At 46.6% G+C, this 26,541-nt stretch overlaps 2 protein-coding genes across 12 annotated transcripts in view; one reads left to right on the top strand and one right to left on the bottom strand.

The window, feature by feature from the left end:
• The window catches only part of LOC144114112 (prolyl endopeptidase FAP-like), a 377,138-nt gene that overhangs the window by 188,385 nt on the left and 162,212 nt on the right, over positions 1 to 26,541 (top strand). For 2 of the 11 annotated variants that reach the window (XM_077647599.1, XM_077647598.1), the window contains exon 1: positions 7,904 to 8,283. The exons of 6 other annotated variants lie outside the window; for them this stretch is intronic. In XM_077647599.1, coding sequence (XP_077503725.1) covers positions 8,083 to 8,283 — 201 coding nt within the window. In that variant the 5' untranslated portion in view covers positions 7,904 to 8,082. Of the gene's footprint in view, positions 1 to 7,903; positions 8,284 to 26,541 lie in introns of those variants that run through there. 3 more of the 11 variants (XM_077647600.1, XM_077647602.1, XM_077647603.1) reach the window with 3 other exon arrangements.
• LOC144114114 (uncharacterized) overlaps positions 1 to 26,541 on the bottom strand; it is a 169,603-nt gene that overhangs the window by 17,140 nt on the left and 125,922 nt on the right. The window contains exon 3 of the mRNA XM_077647616.1: positions 1,068 to 1,161. Within this exon, the coding sequence (XP_077503742.1) occupies positions 1,068 to 1,161 (94 nt within the window). The remainder of the gene's footprint in view (positions 1 to 1,067; positions 1,162 to 26,541) is intronic.

Genomic DNA, 26,541 nt, shown 5'->3' with positions numbered 1-26,541 from the left:
AATGTCGCTCGTGGTGGCAGTAATATACTGGACGAAACATTCGCAACAAATGAGTACTCAAAAATATCCCAGATTGAAGTAACGGACGACAATACACTGTTCAGTGTCTCGCAATAAAATTACCGCTGATATTGTTATTTTCACTGTCAAAAATAAGCCAGAAAACCCGGCTTCTGGAGGCATGCTTTGCAAAAACCCGGTTCGTATCCCTATACGGAACTCAAAAAATTGCGTCCAATTTTTATCCCCCAAATTCAAAAATAAAAAAATCCTAAAACTAACGGCTCTACTTGTACGGTTGTACCCGATCATTTTGACGGTCTTCACCTCAGTGCCGGCTAACGTGCATGTGCGTTTCACGTTCAAGAACTACTTAAAAAAAAAAAACGTTAAATGCACTTTGAACAAATCGTTTCGCCTGAAGTACCCGCTTATACTCCGGGTTTCTTGCGAAGGATGCGCACCGCTTGTTAGGCTTGTTTTGGAACGGGTAACCGCTTGTTTTCCGAGTTCCATCTGGCCGCCGTGCAGGCCTTCGTGGATGAATCCGCTGCGGAGGTTGCGCCTGCCGACGCGCACGCAATGCCCGTGCGCGCGCGTGCAAACCGCTGCGCAAGCACAGCCGTCCCCGCCGCCACGCGGAGATATTTCTTCCTCGCGCCGCCTCGCTCCTGGTCCCGCGGGCGTTGGGCCGCTTGCGCGAGAGCACGTGAGCCCACTGCGTAGCACGGTGGCCCAGCTGCGTCGGATGCGCCCGACGTCCTTGCCCGGCTTCTCGGAACTACGTGTCCCACGCGCCTTATGGCGAGCCGTGTTCCTTGTCCGACTTGAGTGGCTCGGGCGGAAAACACGATCTGTGCTCCTCCCATCTTGCCCAGGGCGCCGAGCGAGAAGTTTGCACGCGCATCGCGAAGCTGACGCTCACCCCCCCCCCCCCCCCCCCTCTGTCCCCGCTGGGGCTGCCATCGTGTTGTCCGCCAACTCAAGCCTAGCTTGCCCAGGGGACACTACAGAACCGGCGCACAATGTGTGTATGTCTGGGGAAGCATTTAGCAAGATGAGGTGACCTGGCCGGGCTGCTTGAACTTGAGGAATTGAAGAAGCCGCTTGAGGGCAGTTGGGGGTGGCCCGGTCCGCCTCGATATCACACAGCTGGTCCTCCTGCGAAAAAAGAAATCACTACAGACTCATGGCATCGAATATTCCTATTATGCACGGCGCAGCAATCCGCATTTATTTCCATATTCTGTATTTGTACATAGTGAATATTACCCCCTACCACTATCCTTTCTTACTATCGCTCCCCCTTTTCTTTCCATCTCCCTACCCTCTCCCTGTCCTTTTATTCCCGCTAGTCGCAGTTTAGGTGCTTCAGGTTTCGATGGCAGATGCCGCGGCTGGCAACATCTTTTCCTTCCATTGTAATTATATTAATAAATAGCCACTAACAACAGACTCATGCCCAAGCTTTGTATTCAACATGTTTGGTTAAACGGTAGGCCAGTACCGCCCAACTTAATGTTCTCGCTTAGAGTTTGGAGAGTGCTAGAAACGCCCAGAACTTTCTTGAGTAGAATGTGTTCCAGCATACAACATAAGCAGTGCATAACGCACAGTCGGCACAGCGAGTATAGAGCGAGCGCCTCCGAATGACGCAGTTGTCTTGCGCTCAGGTCGTGCGAGGCAAGGGTGGTCCCAATAAATGTACTTGCATTCAGACATAACCCTTCTAGACTGCTCATTTGTCGATCGCACGGAAACACAGCTGCAGCAATATGTTTATGATTAACTAGTGTCGCCTAATGAGTATCATTAGTCGAACCAACCTATTTACTTCCACTGCAGGACAAATACAAAGACCGCATCATCGCAAGGATGATGGCTTTGTTGCCAGGTCACGGGTCCCGCGTGCTCTCGCTCACGTTGCTTGTAGGACGATCACAACAGCGTTCTCTTACCAATTCCGATAGTTTACTTACGATTGTTAACTGCCGTTCCCTTCCCAGACCGTTCAGCGTTACTTTGGTTTTCTTCGTAATCATTTCTAGACACGCAGTTCTCGTAGCAGTGTTTAGACCGTCGTTCATGCTCTGCATTTCTTCACCTGAGCTATGTGCCAGGCCAATGTCATCAGCAAATCGGAGGTTGCTGAGATTCTCTCTATTACTTATTGCCATCAATTCCCAATCCAGCCATATGAAGACCTCTTTTAAACTGCGCGGCGAGTAGCCACGTGATCACCCTGAGCAAGCGACACGCTATAGACTAGGTAATCAACTGCTTGAACGGACAGCGTTGGTAAGGAATTGATGTATGGAACTCTGGATCCTGATGCTGCATGATTGTACAATGCTTCCACAGGATAGCGCTGGCTTACACTGCTGAGACGCGCATCACTAATACAAATAATCACACTGTATGCAAGGTCTGACCCGCCACTACGCATGACTATAAACTACAGGATTCTGTCAGACATAGAATAAAAAAGCGGTAGAGAAAAATATAAACGAGAGAAGAACAAGGACCGCGTGTGAAAGTCGTTCTCTCGTACACGGTTTTAAATGTTGCTTTGCTCTGCATTTGAAAAATGCAGCAACTAGCCCATAATAGCAAACTTTACTGCAAGAGTCTGACGTGCTCCGCCGAAGTCCGGACGCCGTAGAGTATCTGTTACGGGTCTAATTGGACTTATTTTTGGAAATGTGGCGGAGAGTTTGAAGGATGCTTCACTCCCGCCACCGGTTGGCCCGGTATTGCACTACCTCCGGGATCGGCCTTGTCTTTAGCGCGTCGGTACTATCCTGTCTTTCTATCCCATCTTTCAACTCTCCTACTATCTGCACGTGGTAGCGATTGTGGCTCGTCTTGAGCCAGCGGGCAGGCCTGTGCACTTTCCTTTTCTTTCTTCCTGGCAACAACAGACAGACAGACGAAGCGCAAGCGCGGCAAGTGGCGGCTAAATGCGTGGCAGATACTGGGCCCGCCTTCGACGAGGCTCAGCTCGGTCACATATTTTGTGTCGAAGCGTGTCGTTAGCGCAATAAGCCATAAGCACTCCCTGACTTTAAAGCAAATTTCATGTCATTATGAGTGTTTTCAAATCAGAGCAACAGCCTCTCTTTCTCACATACAGCGCGTCTGATAGGAAAATGTATAACCTAATTAGGAAGTAGTTTGCAGTAACCCTGAACGACAGACCGTGCAAGTTGTCACGGCTGTGTGCGACGACCGAGTTACGGTGAGCACCAACATGCGATGTTCGCAGTTTGTTGTGTCGTCACCACCGAGCAAAAATTGCAGCGGTTTCTTAGATGGAAAAAAGAATAAATTATATATAAGCCGTTCATTTCTTACAAAGACGTCGAACAATTTTTCGCGAATTTAAAAAGTGTCGTAATCATCAAGATAAAGACCCTAAAAAGGCGAAAAGTGGTTGCTTTGCAAACGTGTTTAGCTCAGCTGGTGGGTATTCTGAAGGCCTGTTGAACTTGCTATGTTCTATCTTGAAACATATTTCACACGAAAAAAAAAATCAATAACCACACAATGGACCACACTGAGCTGACAGGAAAAAAGCTCGCTAATGCTCTCAATAAGTATTTCATTGCCATTGCTGATAAAGCAGTGCCGTTAATGATTTTTTTTCAGGTTTTTGCATGTAATCATTAACGAGACTAATGTTCTGAAACCTGAAAATAAAGAACAAAAAAGTTACACTATAAGTCCCAGAAAGAGTACCGCTGAGAATATTAACGTAATGCAGATAGAGCCAATTAAGTATGTGTGAAATCGCGAATCACAAGCTGCCTGCATTCATGACTTCTGTCTAAGGCAGGCAGGTCTCCCTCCCGAAATGCAGGTTGCTCTAATTACCGCACTTCACAAGAAATGAGATTAAGTAATATGAATTATCGCCACATAGCCATACCCTTTGCAATATCAAAATTTTTTGAAAAGGACATTTTGAGTATATGTATGAAATTAAAACAAACGTATATAAACTGATAACTCAGTCATAATTCTGTTCCCGCAAAGTATTTGGAACAGAACTTGCTTTGCTGGCGCAAAAGGAACTTCCCCTGGCTGCAATAAGATAGGGAAAGCTAGTACTGGGAACATCTGTAAATATTTCGAAGGCATTCAAACATGTATATCCCACGCTTCTGATTCAGAAAATTGAGCTCTGTGTCTTTCGAGTAAATACAGCTTCTCTTATCAGGTTATATTTACAGCATCGTAGCCAAATGATCACTATATATTCCTCCCTTTCTGATTCACTGCCGGTGGCTTGCGGCGTACCTCAAGGAAGCATTTTGGGCCCCGTTATGCACAATATGAATATAAATGACGTTTTAAATACAAACTCCAACATTAAATATACCATTTATATCGATGATATGAGCATATCTGCAACCGGCAAAAGGGGCAATGGGTTCGTTCAGAAAAGAAACATCACGTTGAAAAGGTTTAATAAAAGGACTCCTAAAAACGTTTTAGAAACAAATACGGCGAAACCAAAAGCAGGCTTATCCTGAAGCAACAATAAGACCATTATACTGAGTAATCCAATCTTAAAACTAAATACTGGTCGAATTTGAAGCTAACTTTAAGACTCTAGGTGTTGTTTGACAAGAAAATATGTCCTGGGACACGAACATAGTAGATGCTGTTCCCACTAAGCTGTCTGAAGTAATTGGGGCCTTTTACCGCCACCGAAGGATATTACCACGAAATATCATGATGTTAATTTAAAATACCTTATTTTAGTTGAAAATGTTAGTTTGAAAATGTACCAGCCTCCTTTCACACCTAAGAGCTGTTTATTAAATATAATTTAGTGCCAGTTACAAAAGCTGTACAACTGCCGAACTTGTAGTACTCTCAAACAAGATTAAAAAAATTCAGTCAGGATTTTTGGAAGCTTTAACCTACATTAAATTGTCCCTATTCACACACCCCGAAATAGCGAACCATCGCGAATAAAAACGGGCATATGGACAACAAATTATACAGAACAGGTGTCAGAGACAAGTCTTTGTCTTAATTTGTCGTCATGTCTTACTTCATTTGGACGCTCTACTGAATTTAATTGGCTGTACGTTTTTTTTTTCCGCAATAGAAAGCGCCTTGCTCAATGTCCTGTAATACCGCGTGTTACGTCCACCGCTATGGACGAGGATGGCGCTGGTGAACACTCTCAAGGTTCGCTTACACACAATAAACATAAATACCCCGAAAGCAGCAGATTAGACAGCCGTCGCCGTAGCTCAGTTGGTACAGCACCGGACGCGATTTTCGGAGGTCGTGGGTTCGGATCCCACCGGCGGCATGGTTGTTTTTTTCTGCTGCTTTTTAAGTAATTTTCTTTAAACCAATTGAGTGGCATTACAAATAAAAAAATAAAAAAAATAGAAACATTCCCCTTGCACCTTGGTTTCGGTGAGTGTTGGCTTCCTTAATATATATATATATATATATATATATATATATATATATATATATATATATATATATATATATATATATATATATATATATATATATATATATATATATATATATATATATATATATATATTAAGGAAGCCAAGGTGCATAGGGGAATGTTTCTAATTTGTTTGTGTTTTTAATTTGTAGTGCCAATCAATTAGTTTTAAAGAAAATGTATAAAGCAGCAGAAAAAACAACCATGCCCCCGGTGGGATACGAACCCACGACCTCCGAAAAAGGCTGATCCTCCAGCCGAAACGTCGTGAATTAAATCCTGTTATGTTTCTTCAATTTTTCGGTGATTTTATGTTATATATATATATATATATATATATATATATATATATATATATATATATATATATATATATATATATATATATATATATATATATATATATATATATATATATATATATATATATATATATATATATAGCTTATTAACAGCGCTTCATCTCCCTGTTGCTGCTCTTGCGGCCAAATCAAGGTCAATTTAGTGAAAAATATTAGAAATCAGTGGGGGTATTTTTGTACGTTGCAATACACAAGGCGAAAACAAGCAGGTTAATTAACGACAGGTGGTTCTTTTTCCTTCCGCGAATGCGGGCGGAGCGAGCTTCAGGCGTTCCGTGACACGTTCTTGCGACTACACAAGTGAATTCATTCCTTTCCTTTTTTTTTTTATACGCCGCCTGCTGCCTACCTTTCCTGGAGCGGCAGCAGCTTTTCCTCGTCTCTGCTTGATCTGTGTTGATCCCCTTTGGTGTCGCGTACCGTTTAGTGTTGATTTCTTGAGCACGACTCGCTGCTGGTATCAGAACATGCGACTCTGTTAGGAGGCAGGGAGGTGTGCTGCCTCGGCCCGTGACCAAGGGGGGATGCAGCATATGTGGACGAGTTTTTCGTACCAATACATCGAGTAGATTAGGCAATAAATAGGAGCAAGGTACAAGGCGTTCCACTTGCACCAGGTTTGCTTCACCTGTAGGGCGGCTTATTGGAGTGTGACTGTTTATCTAGCACCCTTATCTTCATACTTTCTCTCGCAGCGTGGCACAGCTGTGCTCACAGAGAGACAGTTACAACGCCTATGATTTCTTCACCACCTCCTACTGCTCATGCTCCTTGACGAGAGGCGGACTTTTAAGCCTTGGCCGGAATGCAGCTGAAGGTTTCCAGAGCATTAAGGTAACATTTTATTGCGCAATTAACATCTAGTTCTTACACGCAACACAGCAGAAAGGGGGAAAAGGCAGAACTAGAACTAGTTAGCTTGTTCTATTTTGCTCAGCCGCAGAAAACTAAAATTTAACAAAAAATGCATTCATGGCGCGAGATCAAAGTATACTAAGGTGCTGCTTCTCTCCACATCTTGCGTCATGTTCATGCTCGCGGCTCGACCGCGATTGATAAACAATTAGTAAAGCGAATCAATAAAGGGGTGGAGATCGGAAGTCTTGCTGGCCAGCACACCAATTCTTCGTCATTTATATTCCTAGCTGGCAACGTTCCTAATGAGAATGTAGCCGCCGCGGTGGCTGAGTGGTTATGGTGCTCGGCTGCTGGCCCGAAAGAAAGAAGCGGGTTCGATCCCGACCACGGCGGTCGAATTTCGATGGAGGCGAAATTCTAGAGGCCCGTGTGCTGTGCGATGTCAGTGCACGTAAAAGAACCTCAGGTGGTCGAAATTTCCGGAGCCCTTCACTACGGCGTCCCTCATAGCCTGAGTCGCTTTGGGACGTTAAACCCCCATAAACCAAACCATAAACCAAACCAATGAGAATGTCACTTCGTGAACATTGTCAAATTTAACAAGCTCATACACCTGACCGTTGCAGGTGCCAAAAGACTTGGCTATTGATCAAAGTTAAATACCCTGCGGGCTTCTTCTACCATAGGATGATACATATAGCCAGGTGTGGAGACGCAACAGCTTTCTTGATCCAGCATGAAAACTGTGTCACGTCAACTGTGGTACAAGTAGGCATTTTTCTTTGTTCACTGAAACCGAAAAACAGTGGGTTGCTTTTGTGAGGCAACATTTGAAGAACTGCATCGAACTAGACTGAAAAACATTAAACATCATGTATGCTTATTATAACGGAACTTCATAACCGAACTTTACTTATGCACTTTTTTTTTAACGGCGTCGCAGAGACGCCCGTGGAACACGTTCGTCAGCAGACCTTCTCCGCAAGCGTTTTTCATATGGGGAGCCGCTAAAGGATGAATCTTCTGCAACCAGATGCGCCCACGCTTCGCACAGTTAATCTACGTGCGGGCGCGCGCGCGCGACTGCAACCGGGCACCGACCTTGACTTTAAGAGCTGCGATCCGCTACACGTCAGCGGACGCTAAGCCGGCGCACATGTGCCGACGCTTTCTGAAGCCAGCCGCGCAGCCGCGACCGCTCACCGAGCCGCGTCGTGGCTACGACAGATGTCTGGGACGCGCGCCGTACTCGCGTGAGCGTGGCTGTCGAGAGCGGTGTGAGCGGTGACCACTGGCCGCTGCAGACCGCGAGCCCTCATCACCGGCCACCGCACGCTTCCGGGTGTCTCGGGGCGTCACGTGACGAGGCGTGACGTCATGGACGTTGGAGAAACCGGTTGTTTCGGCTCGGAGAAGCAAGGAGGTGGCCGCGAGCGGGACAAGCGTCACCGGTCGCCCGACGCGCGCGTTCCGGCGGCCCGCTGGCTGACTCGCGACTCGTCCGACCTGGACGCCGCCGGCACGGAGCTGCGGATACCGCTCCTCGAGCAGGGCGACACCGACCCAGCCGAAGACATGGTACGCCCCTTCCGTCTGCGCGCCACCGGCCTTCCAGCCGCCGTGGAGCTCGCCGGCTCGCGAGCGAGCGCGCGCCGCTTCGCGAAAGGCACCGAGCTGCTGCCGCTGTGCGCACGCGTTTTCCGGGTCCGCCTGGCAGTGCGCGTGGCAGTGCACCGCTCTGCCGGTGCGCGGCTCCCTGCGGCGCAGGTGTTCGTGGGAAACACCGTGACCCCAGCGTGTTTCAGCCCAAGCGTGCTCCTTCCTGTGCGCTGTCACGTTACCCCGGTGCTGCTGCGAACGCCGGCGGTTGTGTTGTTTCAGAGGTACTGCCTATGTAAAGCCGGCGAAAATGCCAGAGAATTCATTGATGTGTTCTGGTACGGGCCTGCGACCCTAAACCAAAGCACGTAAGAATGGTTGGATCAGGGATGTCGTACTCAGTTGTTCTTGTGCCCAGAACAGCCGACGCAGCTAAATTTCTTTTTTTTTTCTTGCTTATCGAAGTGTACTTCACGAGGGCAGTTATACAGATGAGAACCTGGACTGTACGACAACGATTCAAGTTCGCGGTGCCTTTACCCAGCGCACCCACCTGTTGCACGTGCGGTCGAACCAACTTTGGCTGTTTGCCCAAGGGTTACCTTTTAGGTTTTGCTGAAATATGCCGCTTACTTTCTTTTTCATTGCGCTTGAGAAACTAAAGCAAACAGTATGTTGCAGTCAAGTGTGGCAATGCAGTGTAAAACGCGTTGTGTGGTGACATTATGACAAAGGGGATTGAAAAAAGAGACGCCCAAACAATGTCAAGTGTTTTTACATTCCCTTTTTAACATTTTCAAGGTATTTTCACATTAATGAAGGCCACTGCTGTAAAGTTAGCAGAAAAAAAAAATAGCGCTGTTCTGGAGCACCGGATACAACTCGTGGCGGAATGTGGTCTAACGTGGCAGGTACAGCTGCTTCATTATTTCTACACCGAAGCTAACATTGTGAAAGGCTAAGTTCGGGGTTTTACTTGTATAACCGCGTAAGCTTACTGCCCGGTAACCTCTTCTGTTTGTTCTACACGCTCGTTTGCTGCGGCTGGCAGCTGTGTTATTTTAAGCGAAGAGTTATGGCAACGGAGCCTGTTGTCCCAACACGCATGTTGTCGGAGGCAATGAGTTTTTTTTTTGTTTTGCTTTCGCCAGCACTTCCGCATTTCTGACTTGGTTACCTACAGCATAAAACATGGTGTTCGGCATTCCCGAACCAAGCCCCGCTGTGAATGGAGGTTAGGAAAAAAATGCGTGAAAAAACGCTTGAGAGCTCTCGAACGAAAAAAAAAAAGGAAAACAATCCACGAACATGTGCGATGTAGGCTGGCGAAGCCAATGAACCGCGACGCTGCAGTCAAGGCAAACCACCTGTGTTAGTCGCGCGCGCCTTGAACTTCCTGTCGGTGGCTAATAACCGCTGCCTCCTCGCCTCCGTACACTGGACGCTGAACTACCAAGCGCGTGCCGGCTAGTGCAAAACAGGTGGCGGCTCCTACGTTCTTGACGTGCCTGCGATAATCAAGACTACGCTGAAACCTTGGAAAGAATGGGGAGCTTCGCAGCGTTCATGTGACCCGTGTCATGATCGATTCTATCGACCACTTCTTCATTGTTTCAATCCCTATTTATTCAGGCAGGACATAAAGCACTCGACGTCGATACTGATTGCATCGGTGCGATTCACCTCTTTACGATTCGAAGAGATATGTACGTGCGAGATCATTTGGGGCGTAGTTGAGCCGAATCAACAGGTTTTGCTGGTGTGACGGTGACTTGTTCCTTCGTAAAATGAGCGGTACAGAATCAGATTCTCGCGAAAGTTAGCTGTGGTGGTCAATTTAATGCAGTTTGATCATTCTTGAACCGAAGCGGTGCGAAGTGCGACCGAAATATAGAGTAAAGTGACATCGGCTACTTATACCAGAAAAAAAACATGCGGAGTCTCTTGCCGTAGACAGCTTTGGAAACATTGCAACTAGCTGCCCTGGGAGTTTGTGTGAATATTCTTGGAAATTTGTAGATACCAGAGGTAAAACAAAATGCATGCCGTTAAGTAATGTAAGCTTGGAATACTATTTGCCTTCCATAATCCATTGGCAACATTGACCTTTTCTCCTTCCGTAAAGCAGTGGCTCTAGGAAGCGGATACATTAATGCGAAGAAAAATTTAGCAAGGTCTCCAAGAAGTTTTAATTTTTTTAATTATGACACCTATTTTCGGACATTTTCGAGGAAGAGGCAGTGGTTGCTAGAGTGATGCATATAAAGAGAAATAACTTTTTTGCGGCTGTTCTTCGCTAACTTTTTTTTTAAACGACGGAACTCCTGAATTGAAGGAGTTTTTTTTTATGTGAGGGATATGGCAATATCACCAATGAAGGTTGTGAAATCTTGTCAGAGCATACAAAAAATAACTGGGTAAAATGCGATTCGTAGTCCTCCCTTTTCAAAGAGCGGCGCTTCATGTTACCGTGCTTCACAAAGCAACAAGATTGTCGTTGTGTGATCCCTTTGGAACGTCCGTTGCGAACTCTTCTGACTGAAAATAAACGCAAGCGTTCACTGAATAATCGCACTATTTTGCTGCAGAACTGACTCGTGTAAGCTCCTTGGGTTGTGGTTACTATGAACTTACCAGTGGCAGCATCACCGCGTCGTTGTGTGCAAAACGTGGCGGCAAATGTTTCCGCGTGCTTTTTGCTTTTTCCTTCCTGCTGTCTTATGGGAAATCATAAGTCAAAAGAAAAAAAACAATATAGTCTCCATTAGTCGTTGGTGCAATGTGCTGCATCCATCGCGTGTGCAATTTCGTGGTAGTCCAGATGTCCGCGCGGTGGTTGCAGAGCTGCTTGCATTGATGACTGCCATGCTACGCGTAATTACTAACTTCTTCGGACCTCCTCTGCTAGTTGAGCTACATTCCTAGACGCGGTGGTGTTGGCAGAGAAGATCGTCTTCGGACATGCTTAATTAGTTCGGACATGCTCAGGGCTTAATTAGTTCGTGCGCTGCTTAAGAGAACCGGTTGGCGGGGGATATACCACCAGATACAGAGTCCTTGGCCTCGGAGCAGAAGTGCACTAGAAAGGGAGGGAGAGTCCAATTTATTTTTCTTCCACAGACAATAAAAATTGTTGAGTTGTGCGCATTGTGCAGGCAACCGCTGTGTGCAGGCAAATGCATTTGCATAGGACTGGGTTGGCCTTGCATCGTCGATTTGCAGCTATGTTTCTTTCCTTGAAAATTCGCACATTACGAACAGTTTGCACGACCTGTAGTAAACACGCCTGGCAGGTGAGAAAGTTCTGCTGTATGAGAGTTTTCGCAGGATTTCAGAGCCAGGGGAGAGAACGCGGCATGTGACAGGATATGAAAATTCGTTTTAGAAAGCGGAGTGACCGCTGCAGATTTGATTCCCGCGTTTCTTGTTCATAAAAGGAACAAAAAATTGAGCGGACACTTAAGCTCGGCCTTTAAGGGTATCACGTGACAGCTGTTCCTCTTGCCCACGCAGACACACTGTTTCTTCTTTTACAATCACAATGATTTTGTGAAAGACTACACGGCATAGACACAGGGTGTTTCACGACTTTCTACAATTTTTAAAGATAGGCTTTCCGAGTTATAGAAGAGCGCTTTTTTCGGCATAGCATTGTCAGCGGTGTAGTAGATCAGAATACAGCTGAGACATGCTAACTAGCAGGCTGGTTAACTATCATTGAATCGTTCACTTTTTAACTCTTACCGTTAGGCTCCTTATTTATTAAGAGGCGTGCTGCCCACCTTAAGTAATATCGATATCAGTTTATAGAAATCCGAAAACACGGTCACTCTCGGCGCTGTGGCCCAACGAATTTTGGCTACATCGCGTTAAAATACGTACGCTTTCGAGAAGCTTGCAGGCAAAGCAACCTGAAAGGACAAGTTAAACCGTGAAGAAAAGTTCCGAGAGCCTGGAAGACCTTTAAGCCATGAAGAAAAGAGTCCCCGAGAGCCCCGCGGTCCTCCGATTGTTGTAAACCGAACCCCGCTTGCGCCTGCTCGCGCGTCGCGCCTCGCGCATGCGCAGACAGGCTCCAGCGTACGTCCGTGCGCGTAGGTGCTTCGCCCGTACGCCTAGGACGTGTCCATCGAGTTCGCCCTTAGCAGCCACTTTTTCAACCAATCAGTATTTTTTGGTGACAGCGAGGACGACGGCAACTCCAACGCCGTCTTTTCTGCAGAACCGGGCCTCTACGCTGCCGCGTAAAAATGACCGCCAAGATTCAGCTTTCACTAACATCGCTCTCCGACGAAAGTTCTCCCTGCGTCTGACTCAGAACTGTTTGGTAGAATCTTGGATGTACCGAACAAATTAATGACGGCTGGCCTAATAAAGAGAAAGCCGAGATCAGAAGCACTCGGTTTTGGAGTTCGCCGTAGCTTAATTTACATTTTACGGAAGAAAATAAAACTCAATTAAAGGCAAAATGAACACTTAACTTGTGCTATTTCCAGATTCTCCTTTCAGTGGCAATGGAATGTGCAGGTAAATGTGCAACTAACACTTAAAATTGACATATGAAGGAAGCGGATAGTCACCGAAACTAATAGAAGCCTAGAGGAATGTTTCTATCCTCTGAGTAAAGCAGAAATTTGGGCAAGTTGGTACGTATCCATTTTGAAACAGCGCAACAAAGACGGGACGTGGAAACTGAGGTGTAAAGACAAACATGCGCTGACTAACAACTGGGTTTATTGAAAAAAACACACAAAATATATACAGAGTTAGGAAAGATTAATCGCCACCATAGTCAACTCATGCCACATGTGACGCCAGATATCCAATCTCCCCTTCGGAAAGGGCGACCGATGGGCAACTAATGCACGTTGCGCCTTTCTCACGTCGCCCTTTCCGAAGGGGAGATTGGATATCTGGCGTCACATGTGGCATGAGTTGACTATGGTGGCGATTAATCTTTCCTAACTCTGTATATATTTTGTGTGTTTTTTTCAATAAACCCAGTTGTTAGTCAGCGCATGTTTGTCTTTACACCTCAGTTTCCACGTCCCGTCTTTGTTGCGCTGTTTCGAAATGGATTCTATCCTCTGTTTTTTCTTGTGGTGTTCATCAATATAAATTAATAGTTTAACCACTTAATGGCTGAAAGATAATTGATTAGAAAGTAGAAGAAAAGTAGCCACATGCCACCTGTGGGATTCGGACCGACGGCCTCCTTATTTCGCGTCCGCTGTTCTACCAACTGAGCTACAGTGGCGGCTGTCCAATCTTCGACTTGACGGTAGTTCACGCAAATTGACGGCGGCTGTTGTGCATCGGAGCGCGGTGTTTAGAGGTTCGAGGAAAGGGCAGGAAGTGAATTATAGAAAGCCGCATTCGGGTGCATGACTACGTACGGAACAGACGCTGTGATGCATGGAGCGCAGCTGCAGCAATTCAAGCGATGCCCTGGAACAACTTTATGTTGCATCACTCCTGTCGGTCGGGCGTTTGCTTTTCTCTGTGTCCCGTCGCTGTTATCACGTTTAACGCACTGCCGTAGATTGTGTCACCTGTCGCTGCTCTGGCGCTTGATGCATAAGCTGACAGTTCAGAGCTTGTCATCTCTTCTTTTGCGAAGCTGAAGCACGAAAGTCAATTTGTCGAGTTAGGTATGGCCCAAGAGGTGCTACTGAGCGGCTCTAAACGCCTAAATAATACGAGCGACCCGTGCAGGTAAGTTTCGATCGTTTACGTAATGCTACACAAGGCGGTAAAATCTATTTTCAGCAATGCGATGAGTGCATTTTTGCTGTTCTGGTGTGTTCCATGTGGAAAACTTCAGACGTGGTTTGTCGCACGTTTACCGTCGGTTACGCAACTTTCGACGCACGGTTTGTCTCTAGCAAGTTTGCCATGGCCAAGTTTGCCCATGGCAAGTTTGCCCATGGCAAGTTTGCCCAGTCACTCAAGTCGTGAAAGTGCGCTGTAGCATGAGGACTTCCAAGGGATGCATCGCCGAGCGGTAATCAGTGCAGTGCTCAGTCCACGCCATTCGTCTCATCTGAGTGTAGCAATGAATGAGACGCCAATCCGCTTGGAGCGCTATTCATGAGGTGCGGCTTGTCTCCACTAAACGTGTCTCTTCTGCATTCATAGCCGGAGCATCTCAAGTTTTTCTTGTGGAAGTCGTATGCGTATAGTCTTGTTGGCTGGGCGCTCAACTGTTAGCACAGAAGCTGTCTGCCAGCCTCAGTCTCCGCCCTTCGATGAGAGCAGAATTCGAAAGCCTTAGTGCATCCGGAGAATCTGCTCCGGTTGGAGAACCACACGTGGTCAGAACTAATAGGGAGCACAGCGTCGTTCGCAGCTGATTCTGAACGCAACGCCCACATTTCACAACTTTCAATTCACGCTTCTGCAAAGGGAGCAACCGTTGTAAAGAATTGGCATGAACACCTTGTTTCATCTCATTCATTAACCTAATTTGCCCAAAAACGTGTCTAGTGTCCTGCGTGTCATGTGCGCATACCACGCTCTTTCTGGAGACATACTTCCGTATGCATGCGCTTTTCCCACATGTAAGCAATGATTCCTTTGGACACCACTTTAACTATGAGGCAACTGGTATACTGTAATACTGTGAGGTACCCGTTATGAACATATTGATCGGAGTGGTCTAACCTTCTGATACGCAGCAAAATCTTGCCTTCAAAGTTTCTCCTGCGTTCCCACCGAGTAGTTAAGATTACCATAAAAAACCATTGGGGTGCGGTTTTGGCAATAATTACGGCCCCAAACTATCATCGTCCCGAGCACGGATATGCGAATATATTGATTGCTATGGCGCAGTCTCAACGGCATGCAAAAAAATTGCGTTCATAGACAACTTCACGTTGAAAAAATTTGCCTGTCCAGAATATCTGGGCATGGTTTAAAAACGGCGAATTTTGAGGCACGTTCTCCCGTCTCGGCAAGAGTTTCCAAGGCCTCCAAATGTTTCAAAGGTCAGCTGAAATGCAGTTTATGAACCGCTAGCTTGCTGTCAACTGCCTCACGTTTGTTGATGACGGAACTTTTGAACCAGTGATAAACTTTCGAAGTGTCCTAAATACGTTCTTTTACAAAACAAGCAATTTCATCTTTGATTGAATAGAAGATATATAATAAAAAACAAACATACTATCATTACTGCGAGTGTAAGTGCTGATTATGGGCACAGAGATTCAACCATGTAATAGTGTGCCACTTCATAGTCTTGAGTAATCGTTTGGCCCATTCATTATTCACCTTGACGCCGTTACTGTCGCTCTGTCGACGTATAAAGAGGGTTCGTGTCAGGAGGCGCGCCGCAATTCACAGGTCACTTCGTTGCTGAGGATGTTATGGGCGGAATAAAACAAAGAAGGCTGTGTATTAATCTGAGTTCGAATTCCAACCAGGAGCAGGGTTCGATAAGCATCCTTATATGTCGGCCCCATTTTAAGCTTTAAGCTCTGGCTTAATACCTGCCCGTTCTCACACGATTTATTTATCATTTTTTAAATCGTGGGCAAGCCTTTTGTACCCAGATTTCCCTTATTTCGACACAGCCGGTGAGCATCCCGTGCGCTTGCCCCTCCGCCCTGCGGCTTCATGCTGCGAGGTGGCACAAACAGCACGTGGTGTGCGCTTGTTTTGTAAGGCCTAAAAGAGGCGGAAAACAGCGCCGATCAGCGAGGCTGGCACAGCTTGTCGCGAGTTTTGTAAGTCTTTGTTTACGCTGGTCTGTACTGGACGTTGTCGCATTCGACATATCTTTTCCGAGGTTTGCTGCATTGCGACAATGCGCACGCGTATTCCCTAGGAAACGGACCTTTTTCTTTTATTCGAGGAGCGAGGAATTGGTTATACGCGCACGTCTCCGGGACATTGTAGCGGACGTGGCGTAAATAAGTATTGTTTTTGTTCGACTTCAATTGCTTTCTCGTCAGCAGCGTCGCGGATGGACACCGTGCGTTACGTGTTTTGAGCACCTTTTGTTGTGAGTACAACGGAACACCGCTCGCTCTCCTAGTAACTCCTGGTGCCAACTTGTCACGTACACATCTGGTTTCTCTGCTTATGCGTCAAGTTGAGTATCTTCACGCTGTTTTTCGTGTTTACGGTAATATACGCATACATTTTTGGCCATCTGCTGAGCGCGTTCAAGAGAGTTAGGCCTCGACCCACCGCGGTGGCTCAGTGGTTACGCCGCTCGGATGCTGACCCGAAAGACGCGGGTTCGATCTCGGCCGCGGCGGCGGAATTTCTATGAAGGCGAAATTCTAGAGGCCCGTGTACTGTGCGATGCTAGTGCACGTTAAAGAACCCCAGGTGGTCGAAATTTCCGGAACCTTTCACTACAGCGTCCCTCATAGCCTGAGTCGCTTTTGGTCGTTAAACCACATGACCCAATAAACCAAACCAAGGGAGTTATAGTTCAAGAAATGTACTGTGCATTGGGTATATGAATCCATGCGAGAAGAGCATCGTAATGCGCGTTTGTGTTTGTAACCGAGTTGTAAACTACTTTATTCTCTCAGTATACAGTGTACTATCAGCAAGAAATGAAACACGAACAAGACAATTGAGCAACGAACAGCAAAATAACAAGATCTTAGGCGGGGGAAGCTCATTACTATCGGAGGGTTTTTTGACTTCGAAAGCGCGAAGACTCTTCTACAGAAGTGTTAATCAATTTTGCTTGTATTTGCTCTCCAGTAGCTAATATGTTGGTGTTTATGGGTTGCTGCCTCAGTTTTCTTGTTCGCGTTTCATTTGTTGCTGATAGTACATCCTGGCATGATGGCTACGTGAAGCATCACGCAGCCATCCCTAGTTTTTCAAGTTTTAACTGGAATGCCTTCAACAGGCGCGCCCAATTTGAATCGTGAGTATTGAATCGAACGCAGCTAGAAATGTGCCTCAAAGGTACCTCGAAAAATTAAAATGTTTCTTTTTTTTCATTGTCTATAGAAAAACAACGCCAAAATTATAATAATAATAATTGGTTTTTTGGGGGAAAGGAAATGGCGCAGTGTCTGTCTCATATATCGTTGGACACTTGAACCGCGCCGTAATGGAAGGGATAAAGGAGGGAGTGAAAGAAGAAAGGAAGAAAGAGGTGCCATAGTGGAGGGCTCCGGAATAATTTCGACCACCTGGGGATCTTTAACGTGCACTGACATCGCACAGCACACGGGTGCCTTAGCGTTTTTATGGAGGCAAAACGCTCAGGCGCCCGTGTGCTGTGCGATGTCAGTGCACGTTAAAGATTCCCAGGTGGTCGAAATTATTCCGGAGCCCTCCACTACGGCACCTCTTTCTTCCTTTCTTCTTTCACTCCCGCCTTTATCCCTTCCCTTACGGCGCGGTTCAAGTGCCCAACGATATATTCCAAATTTCCAAATGAAGTTTTCTGCACAGTATCATCTCACTGTGCAGCACTGAAATATTTGACCGAAATGAGCTATTTGGGAGTCTGCTAAGCATCTGGAGCTGCAAACATGGTGGAAAGGTCTTTGCATCAACCTCATTCGCATGCCAGCTGCTCTGAATTCCCCCATCGTCTTCGTCACGTGAAAGAAACTGCTGTCATTTCAGTAATGGGCACACAAAACTGCGCGACAGGCTTGCGGGAGAGCGCGTGCACTTGAACCTCGATGTGGGAAAAGGTCCACGAACAAGAATATCCGTACCCAACAGTGATGAGTCAGACTAGCGCAATATGCTTTGCGTCGATTGTATTGTTTGCAATATGTCACCATCTTTACTGAAAGGCTTTGCGGCGTCCTTGTTTCTGTGCAATAAATACAACTCTCTACTTATTTTTGAGTTACAAAATAAACGTGCTTAATGAAACTGCGCGTTCTCGATTTTTTTTCGCATTTTTTTCTGAAAAACAAAACAGGAAAATAACGCCTTTTTTTTTTTCGAGCTTTCAAAATTTCTTGAAACTTTACATACCCAAACGCAGCGTAACGTTGCGGGCTGTCAAATGTTGTGTGTTCTCCTGTATATGCATTTTTCATGGTTAGACAAGGGCAGGGAAATGAGGGGCTCGTTATAACGTACAGTCTTGGTCAAAAATCTCGAGGCCACAGCGTTCAGCTGCACCTAAATGAATGTCACTAGAAAGTTCCGTGTAGCGGATCATTCAAAACACAAGACAAGCAGGAAGCGTCTCTACCGCAAGAAGAAACCTTCTGTTAGCATTTCAAGGTCATTCGGTCTTTAATAGTGCCGCAATGGCTCTGTTATGCGGCTGAGGCCGAAAGCCTTTGGCCTTAAGACTTTTGACCAAAACTGTACATACGATCGAAGCCAACAGTCACCGAAACAAAGGAAAGCATAGGGAATTTTTTTTTCAATTGTGCTGTTTATCAGTGTGAAATTAGCACTGGTAATCATTTTTTACCTCAAAGATAATTTATTAGAAAGTAGAAAAAACAAAACAAAAAGAAAAACAAACATCTTCTTTCTAATCAGCTATCTTTCAGGCAAAAAAATGATTTCATTTCTAATTTTCCCTAAATCTACATCACAAATTAAAAAAAAAGCATTCCCATATGTTTTCCTAGTCTTCGGGGACTGCCAGCTTCCTCCTTATGTTTGTCATGGGGACATATGAGTGGTATTAGACACTGGACTGTTGTCGTTACCTTGTGCCTGCTATAGGTATACATAGTGGTGCAGGATGAGGTGACATTCTGTTTGGTGTTCTTAAAGTCTCTTCATATATATATCTGCCCTGTAGTTACCCAGTTTCGCACTGTGTAGACTCTTTGTCACTATGTGCGCGCTCATCTATGCTAAATTTCACACCCACACACACAAAAAAATGCTGTTTGGTTTATTTGAGAGAAGAAATTCTCAATTTAGTGGGGTGCTTTCGACGTGCTCTTCGTAGTGTAAACCAAGGCATTCATTATTCCTCATAGCTGCGAGAAGTGTTTTATACAGCTGCACGACGATGATGCACAAGGACAAGTCTCGTTCATTTTTGGTTTCAGCTCATTTTCTACATTGTACGATTATGCTTGTGTAAAAACAAAAAAGCGGTTGCTTTCATGGCTTAATTTTCAGCGTTTGACTAACTCAGGTCGGCTGTCTGAAATTAGCATGCAATAGCCACTGCTTCCAATACGAGTACCTCCACATGTCCCTCTATTCCCACGTGCGACTGCGGGATGCTAGAGTTTATCAAAGTCTGTACGACTGCCCCTGATAACTGCAGCCCAAGCCAAAACACCGCAGCACGGCGCACCAATTGTTCCCGGAGTGAAAATTTCCCAGCGAACGACGAGCACGTCCCAATGGATCGCCCACAAAGCATTTCCTCTCCACGCATTCGTGCGAATGAAGGGCATTCAGAGCACGAGATTCCCCTCCGGGTAATCGCAGGAAACTGTTCGATTCGATTCTCTCGTCGCCGGCTTAATAATATTTGCTTTCGCGGCGGGCACCAGCGCAGTTTTGAGCAACGTTTCCTGTCACACGGCAAGCCTCCGGGAATGCCGCTCCCCCCCCCCCCCCCTCTCTCTCTCTCTCCTTTGTTTTCCCCTCTCCGCTTTTCCCGCCGCTGTTCCGAGAGGGCGTCCGCGCCGCAGGCCTGATTGCTGCTTTCCGTCGGCCCCTGGCTGCTGCATTCGCAGGCCGCGCGCATTTCCCCACACGACCAAAGAAAGCTTTCCAGCGGCTCTTACGTTTTCCATTGCAAAAGAGCGCATCCGGTGCAACGGCGGGCATGCCGTTGTACGTACGCACGCATGCCTCGCTCTTTGGTAGTCTCTGCTTTTTCGCTCGCCCCTCGAGGCGCTCTAGTGGAAGTGATGGAATCGCAAACACTTTAGCTTCCTGTGCAATGTTTCTTTCTTCTTTTTTTCGCGTCGAAAAAGCCTCTCAGTACCTTCGTGTCGTGTGGATATCTCTTATCTTAAGCGGGCCTTGAAGAAGGAGTGTACGTGTTGCGAAGTTGCTTAAGCGCGAGCAGCGCGCATGATTTTGATTTCGCACTCCGAGCGTCTCGACGCTAGAGTGCGCAGGCAGCTGTACTGTGACTGTGGCCAACAAAGCGAAGGGCACCGGCGTATTTTCTGCGAAACTTGGACCTTGATAAACCGTCCCGCTCACGAAATGACAAAGATCAGCTGTGAGGTAGCGACGAGCAAGCTTGAGAAAGAACTTAGCTGTAACTAAATGACTAAGCCCACGCGCACCGGCGCTTTATCAAACACTGCGCCCATATCTGTTCGTAACCCATGTTTGTAACCCATCAGCAACCATGTTTGTTTGTAAACGGCAAAACCGTGTATACAGACTGATTTCCGTTTCGATAGTTTTAGGCGCTAAGTGTATGGTCATCCCAGGAGGATTTCTGTTCACTTTCTCCAGTCGTCTGCTGTGTCTGGGCTGCCCGACAGCACAAGCTCAATGTTCTTCGCAAAACTCCAAGTGTAGAGCTTTTTTTATTCGTTCAGGAGGGGAAACTCTGTAGTTAAGTCTATGAAAAGTGCACAGTTATTTTAAAGAAAGAGTGTGCTATTTTATTAAAGAGCGCACGGCCAAGCGCTCATTTATCCTGTGGCTTGTTGACCAGAGCGAGCTGGACTTTCAGCTGCGCTGACAGAGACACCATAACGGATGCTTAAAAAGATTGTGTGGGTATATTGTAAGAAACTCGCAGTATTTGAGCCATTACGTTTTTTTTTTCCGCGATAAATGTTGTCTGCAGTTACGTCACTGGCCGCGTTCTTTATTTATCAACTTTATGAAGTGTGCAGCTGTATTTACCTCCTCAAGCCTCCACTCATGCTGTCACGGCATGCAGAAGCTTCAGGGTCATTGTTTGTTTTCAGGCTACTTGTCTACCATAGTCATGAAACCAAAGCGTTTCCGCTGTGCACCATGTTCATTTGTCCACACCGAAATAGAACTGGTTTGGTTTATGGGGGTTTAACGTCCCAAAGCGACTCAGGCTATGAGGGACAGCGTAGTGAAGGGCTCCGGAAATTTCGACCACCTGGGGTTCTCTAACGTGCACTGATATCGCACAGCACACGGGCGTCTAGAATTTCGCCTCCATCGAAATTCGACCGCCGCGGCCGGGATCGAACCCGTGTCTTTCGGGTCTGCAGCCGAGCGCCATAACCACTCAGCCACCGCGGCGGCTCGAAATAGAACTGTTCTGCACTCCTTGTTGAAATACTCCAAGTACCCCAGATAGAGTAGGCAACCGGCCAACAAAAGTTTTATAGCATGTTGCACGTACGAACACTAATTCTCTCGAAACGAAAATAAATTTGAAGGAAGGCGTCAGCAGAGTACAGATTCTGAATAGCTCTCGTTGAGTTCGCTGGGAGTGTTGCTATTTTTTTTTTCTTTTTCTGGCGTATCGCCAAGCAGATATCCCCCCTCCACTTAACCGCCGTGAGAAACGCCAGGGGAATCGGAATGACTTCTTCAGAACCAGCGCGCCTAAGCGGGCCGTTTCGCTCGGTCACCGCTCGCCGCCGCGAAGCGCGAACTCGGCCGCTTTCTAACGGCTCGTTTAGGCGTAATGCAGCCGTCACGTTCCGTATGTAACTGAATGGCGCCTCACACTGATGTCCCTACGTGAGCGGCGTGCGCAAGCGGCGGCGGCCGTGACGAAAGGACGGGTACCGGGCCGACAGCTGCGTGACAAAATGAAGGGTGCAAAGGAACAGCAGGCGGCCGCGGTGACGGGGACAGCAGGGAGAAATAAGGCGCGGCCTGTTATTCAGTATGTGCTATACAGTCCTGCGAGTGAAGCGTCCAAATGGTTTTCTTTTTCCACCCAGCTGAACAAAGCCACGCGCCTTGACGCTGCTTGCGGCACGGTGTGCACTGGCACGTCCCCCCTTTTTTGTTTTGTATTTAGCGTATAGCTGTATATGTGCTGCTTACTAAGTGCTAGCCTGTAATCTGCGCGAATTCGTCTCGCAAATTGAAACGACGTCGTGGAAAGCAAAAGCGTGAGGCGTCCGACACGAGGGATATGGGAACTATCGTATAGGCACGATTATTAGAGGCGCTCGCATCCGCTCCCGCGCCGACACAGTTTAAATAAGCTCTGTTCCATGCTAGCGTGCACTTCTGGAAATGCCGTTCAGTGCTTTTACCGGGTCACGTTGCTCTTTGCAGCTTCTACCTAGGTGATTTTGAACTCGCAATGGACGGTAATGTTTGCGAACATCATAAACAGCCGAGGGCTCTATGTTCGCTCGTTGGTATGTGTGTTTGTGCGCGTGCGATTTCGAACAACAAAATGGTTTCCTTCGGAACGAAAACAAAAAAAAAATGTCGAGAAATCATAACAGTTCACTCGCTTGGTAAAACATTTCGCTGCTGAATTTTAGCTGTAATCGCAGGCATACCTTCAAGCATTGCCGTAAGGACAAACTGGCGCAGATGCATGAACGCGCAAAAAGTATTTTCCGTCAATGCTGTTCGTAACGCAGAAAAGGTCCCATCCGCAATACTTCACAACAACGGTGGCGCGGAGTTGATGCGGCTCACTGGCTTCTTACGCAGGAGCAGCTTGGCAGCGACATCAATTGCGTTAGCTGCGGTCAAGAAAGGCACGTGTTATCTGTGAACGTGCGCCAGTCTGCCCAGGGAAGTTCCTGCGTAGCGGTATCTATTTCCCGTAGATACCGGTACGCAGGGACGGTACTCTGGACGGCTGGTAACTCCGCTTATTCGTTTCTCCTTTTTAATAGAGCCTACTCTATCAGTTTGCGGTCTCTCGCTTTATATGACGAATCCATTGCTCGAAAATGGGCGGTTTTTACACTTTAGGCGGCTAACAAACGTCATTTGTTAGTCTTCACAGTTTAATTCGTTCGTATCTGGAAGCGTTCCTAATTTTCATCCTGAGCGGGCAACAAATAATCGTGAACGACGCTGGGAAGATATGAAAATTGTAGGTAGCACTTCAGTCGAGTTGCGGAACATGCTGTGTTTATACGGGCTGCCTTAGCTAGCGGAAGCCAAGGGTATGAAGAGCCTAAGGACGCGGTGTCGAATCCCGGCTGCAGCGGCTGCATTCGATGGAGGCAAAATAAAAAAAACGCCCGCGTGGCTTTCGATGTCAGCGCGTATTAAAGAACTCCGGGTGGTTCAGATTAATACGGAGCCCTCCACTACGGCGTCTCTCGTAGGCCATGAGTAGTTTGGGACGTTAAACCCCCCATGCCATGCCACCCTCTCAGATGCGCATCAAACTCCTGCAGCAGGCAGATTTCCGACGCAGCAGTCTGTGACAACGCGAGAATGAATGAAAGCCTTGTGACCTTCTTGGACTACGTGGTGACTCGGTGACCGTGCGTAATTCTTAGATGCCTCTGCAAACTGGGTTACGAAGTTTTCCAAGGGCGCCACGACGGTGCTTCGTCATCGCACGCTGCGCGAGCCCGGAAGTGGCGGACGTGGCCTGCTTGAAGCCCTGTGGCAGGCGTTAATGGTCTGTGACGTTTACATTGCTTCTGTTTGTTTCACTCAGACTTTGTATGCCTTCCATAGCAGTAGTGTCTTGTTTCGCTTGAATCCTGCGACCGATGCGCTTTCCTAAGGATTGTAATTGGGCGAAGTTTTGTTTTAGCTACTTTTTCGACTAGTGTTGAGTCTTTTCTGCCAGAGCTGCATTGTCCTATTATTTTCTGTTTTGCTTCACAGAGTGTGCTATCCAGTGAGCGCTCTCCGAGTGTTACGATCATTCACGCAGAATCGTCTCCTGTGGTCGGTAATATTCGTGATAATGTATGAGCGGGCTATCTGGAGTGTTTGGTGCTATGATAAAGCACAGTGTTCCTGCCTGACTGCTGTGAACGGAAGAGCACAGGTTTGATGCCATTCAGCATATATCCTCGTCTGACCCCGCGAAGGTAACAATGTTCATATTTTTTAGTGCTAAAGCACTACTTCACTAGCAAAGCTGAAAAACCCGGGGTATGTGTGAAGCCTCAACCTTTGACGGAGCGCCAGCGGCGGAGGAAAGCAGCCTATTCTCCGCAAGAAGTCTGAGAGTACTCACTGTGTTCCTATGTAGTCACCTTTTGAAGCATTTTTGTGGCGCTCTGAGCAGCCTTCCGATTTGGTTCCTCAGTCAACACTAACTTTTTGTAACTTCGATTTGCGCTTGTGTTCTGACGCGTATGTATTCAACTATACATGTGCGCCGAAAGACGTCGTTGCGTGTTTCTGAAGGCACGGAGAACCGTAGCGCAAAGCATGAAGGCATGCCATAGAGAAACAACTGCTGTACCTATGGCCGAAAATTTGTTATGTGTATATTTGAGTTTGAGTTTCTTTATTCTACCGCAATCGAAATTTTACATGATAGAAACATACGAGAAAAACGCAGTACAGCAAACGGTGATAAGGAAGGCGAGAAAAAAGCCACGGTTTTGTGGCTTGACAGCCCCCACCTCCCATAGAAGAAACATCTACATCGACAGCGGCAGCAAGGAAAAGAAGATCATCAACATCAAAATCATCACCAACCAGAAATCACCAACAGAATATCATGTATTAGCAGAAAATAAATGAAAAACAAACTGAAACTGGTTATATGATTAGGAAAATGATACACTCAAAGAAATATCGTTAGCAGTTGCCTGATGCTATCACAGCGACCAACACTTTTTTTAATGTACGCAGGTTTTCCGTAGTCAACTGTAGTTTATTTCTTGTGGGAGACTGAAACAAAGTCATCTGCATGCCGTAATTTGTGCGAGGTGTTGGTACGATCCAAATTTCTGGATATCGAGTAGGGCGAGGCGAAATGTTTTCTCTTAATTCTGCTATTTTTTGCAGGGTTGTGCGCCTTGACAAATACACCTAGACTTGGCAAACACATTTCGGTTAACGCTGACAAACCGAACTTTTGCTCGGCTCTGAAGGGGATAGGGAAAGTTAGCATAAGGTATGAATAAAGTTAATAACAATATGAACTCAGCAGAACGCGAATAAGTGTGGTTTTAGGGGAAGCGATATTCCTTCAAAGAAGCGGCGTTTTCAGACCGTGGCTGTGCGAATAAACTATATGCGTTTCAAAGGCCGTTCCACGAAGATCGTTCTTCAGTTCAGCTTCAATCTTTCCTAGCCACACAATGTCGTAGTGAAAACACTTCAAACGATTATAGATTTTAACCTTTCGCCTCCCCAGGCACGAGTCCAGGGGAGTGAGATAAGCGCTACTGGGGCTTAGAGTGAACAGTGATTTTCAATGCCGTAAGCGAAAATTCCCCCAAACAGACCCAAAATCCCCCTTTTCGGAGCGTTTTTTCCGTGAAGAAGCTTCAAAACACCGTCAATTTTAATCTTGGAAAAGGGAGACGATTCCGGTTCTTAAAAATTCCTGCAACTCCGTAAATATTCCCGCTTCGTCAAATTTGGCTCAAATTTCCTCAAAAAGCGAAATTCCTCTAATGGAACATCGCTGACAGTGATATATGTTGTCTGGGCTTGTGCGCAGCTTTTGGTTCAAGCAGCTGACCACATCCGCGCGGCAGAAATGATTTCCAGGCGCAGTTTTGACCTCAGAAGTGCCTGCAGGAGTCCTCGGTTGCTGAACATGCAGTAATCGTGCAGGCGAGTCCAGACTGGCTGTAACATGCCGCAGTGTGCTTTGTCAGGCTGGCCACCGTACTAGTATACATTTAATCACTGGGCAGCATCGGCATTATGTCTTTGAGGAACCGAGCCTCTCGGTTCTACAGCGGAAATACTCCTATGGGTTTGGTGACGGTTTCTCAGAAGAAGGAAAAAAAAATGACAGAAGAGTGGAATGTTGTCAGCGAACGTAAGCTTCGTTCGACTCAGAGGACTTTCCTCTTGCATACAAAAATAAATGGGCGGCAGGAGAAATACTAACATTCTTGTTAACACGCCACCCATAGCCAACCCAGTGCCTCTACTGTACGCCACCTCTGCCGGAACGGCGCGAAACGCAGACGGCGGCGATGTGCCCGAGACGTCTTGCGGAGTTGACCCAGTTCTCAGACAGCGAAGACACCGTAGAGGCGCTAGCTTCGCGTGCATGCGTTCGCAGCGCTCAAGCTCTGTGATGGGCGTACGCTTGCACCGAGTGACGAAACGGCGCTGCACATCGTGTGGTTACGTAAAGGTGACGACAGCCAGACCTGCTTCTGCATATATATATATATATATATATATATATATATATATATATATATATATATATATATATATATA

Source organism: Amblyomma americanum, chromosome 1 (assembly GCF_052857255.1).
Source record: "Amblyomma americanum isolate KBUSLIRL-KWMA chromosome 1, ASM5285725v1, whole genome shotgun sequence".
Lineage (NCBI taxonomy): Eukaryota > Metazoa > Arthropoda > Arachnida > Ixodida > Ixodidae > Amblyomma > Amblyomma americanum.
Note: the sequence above shows the minus strand (reverse complement) of the source record. Positions and strands in the feature narration are given on the sequence as shown.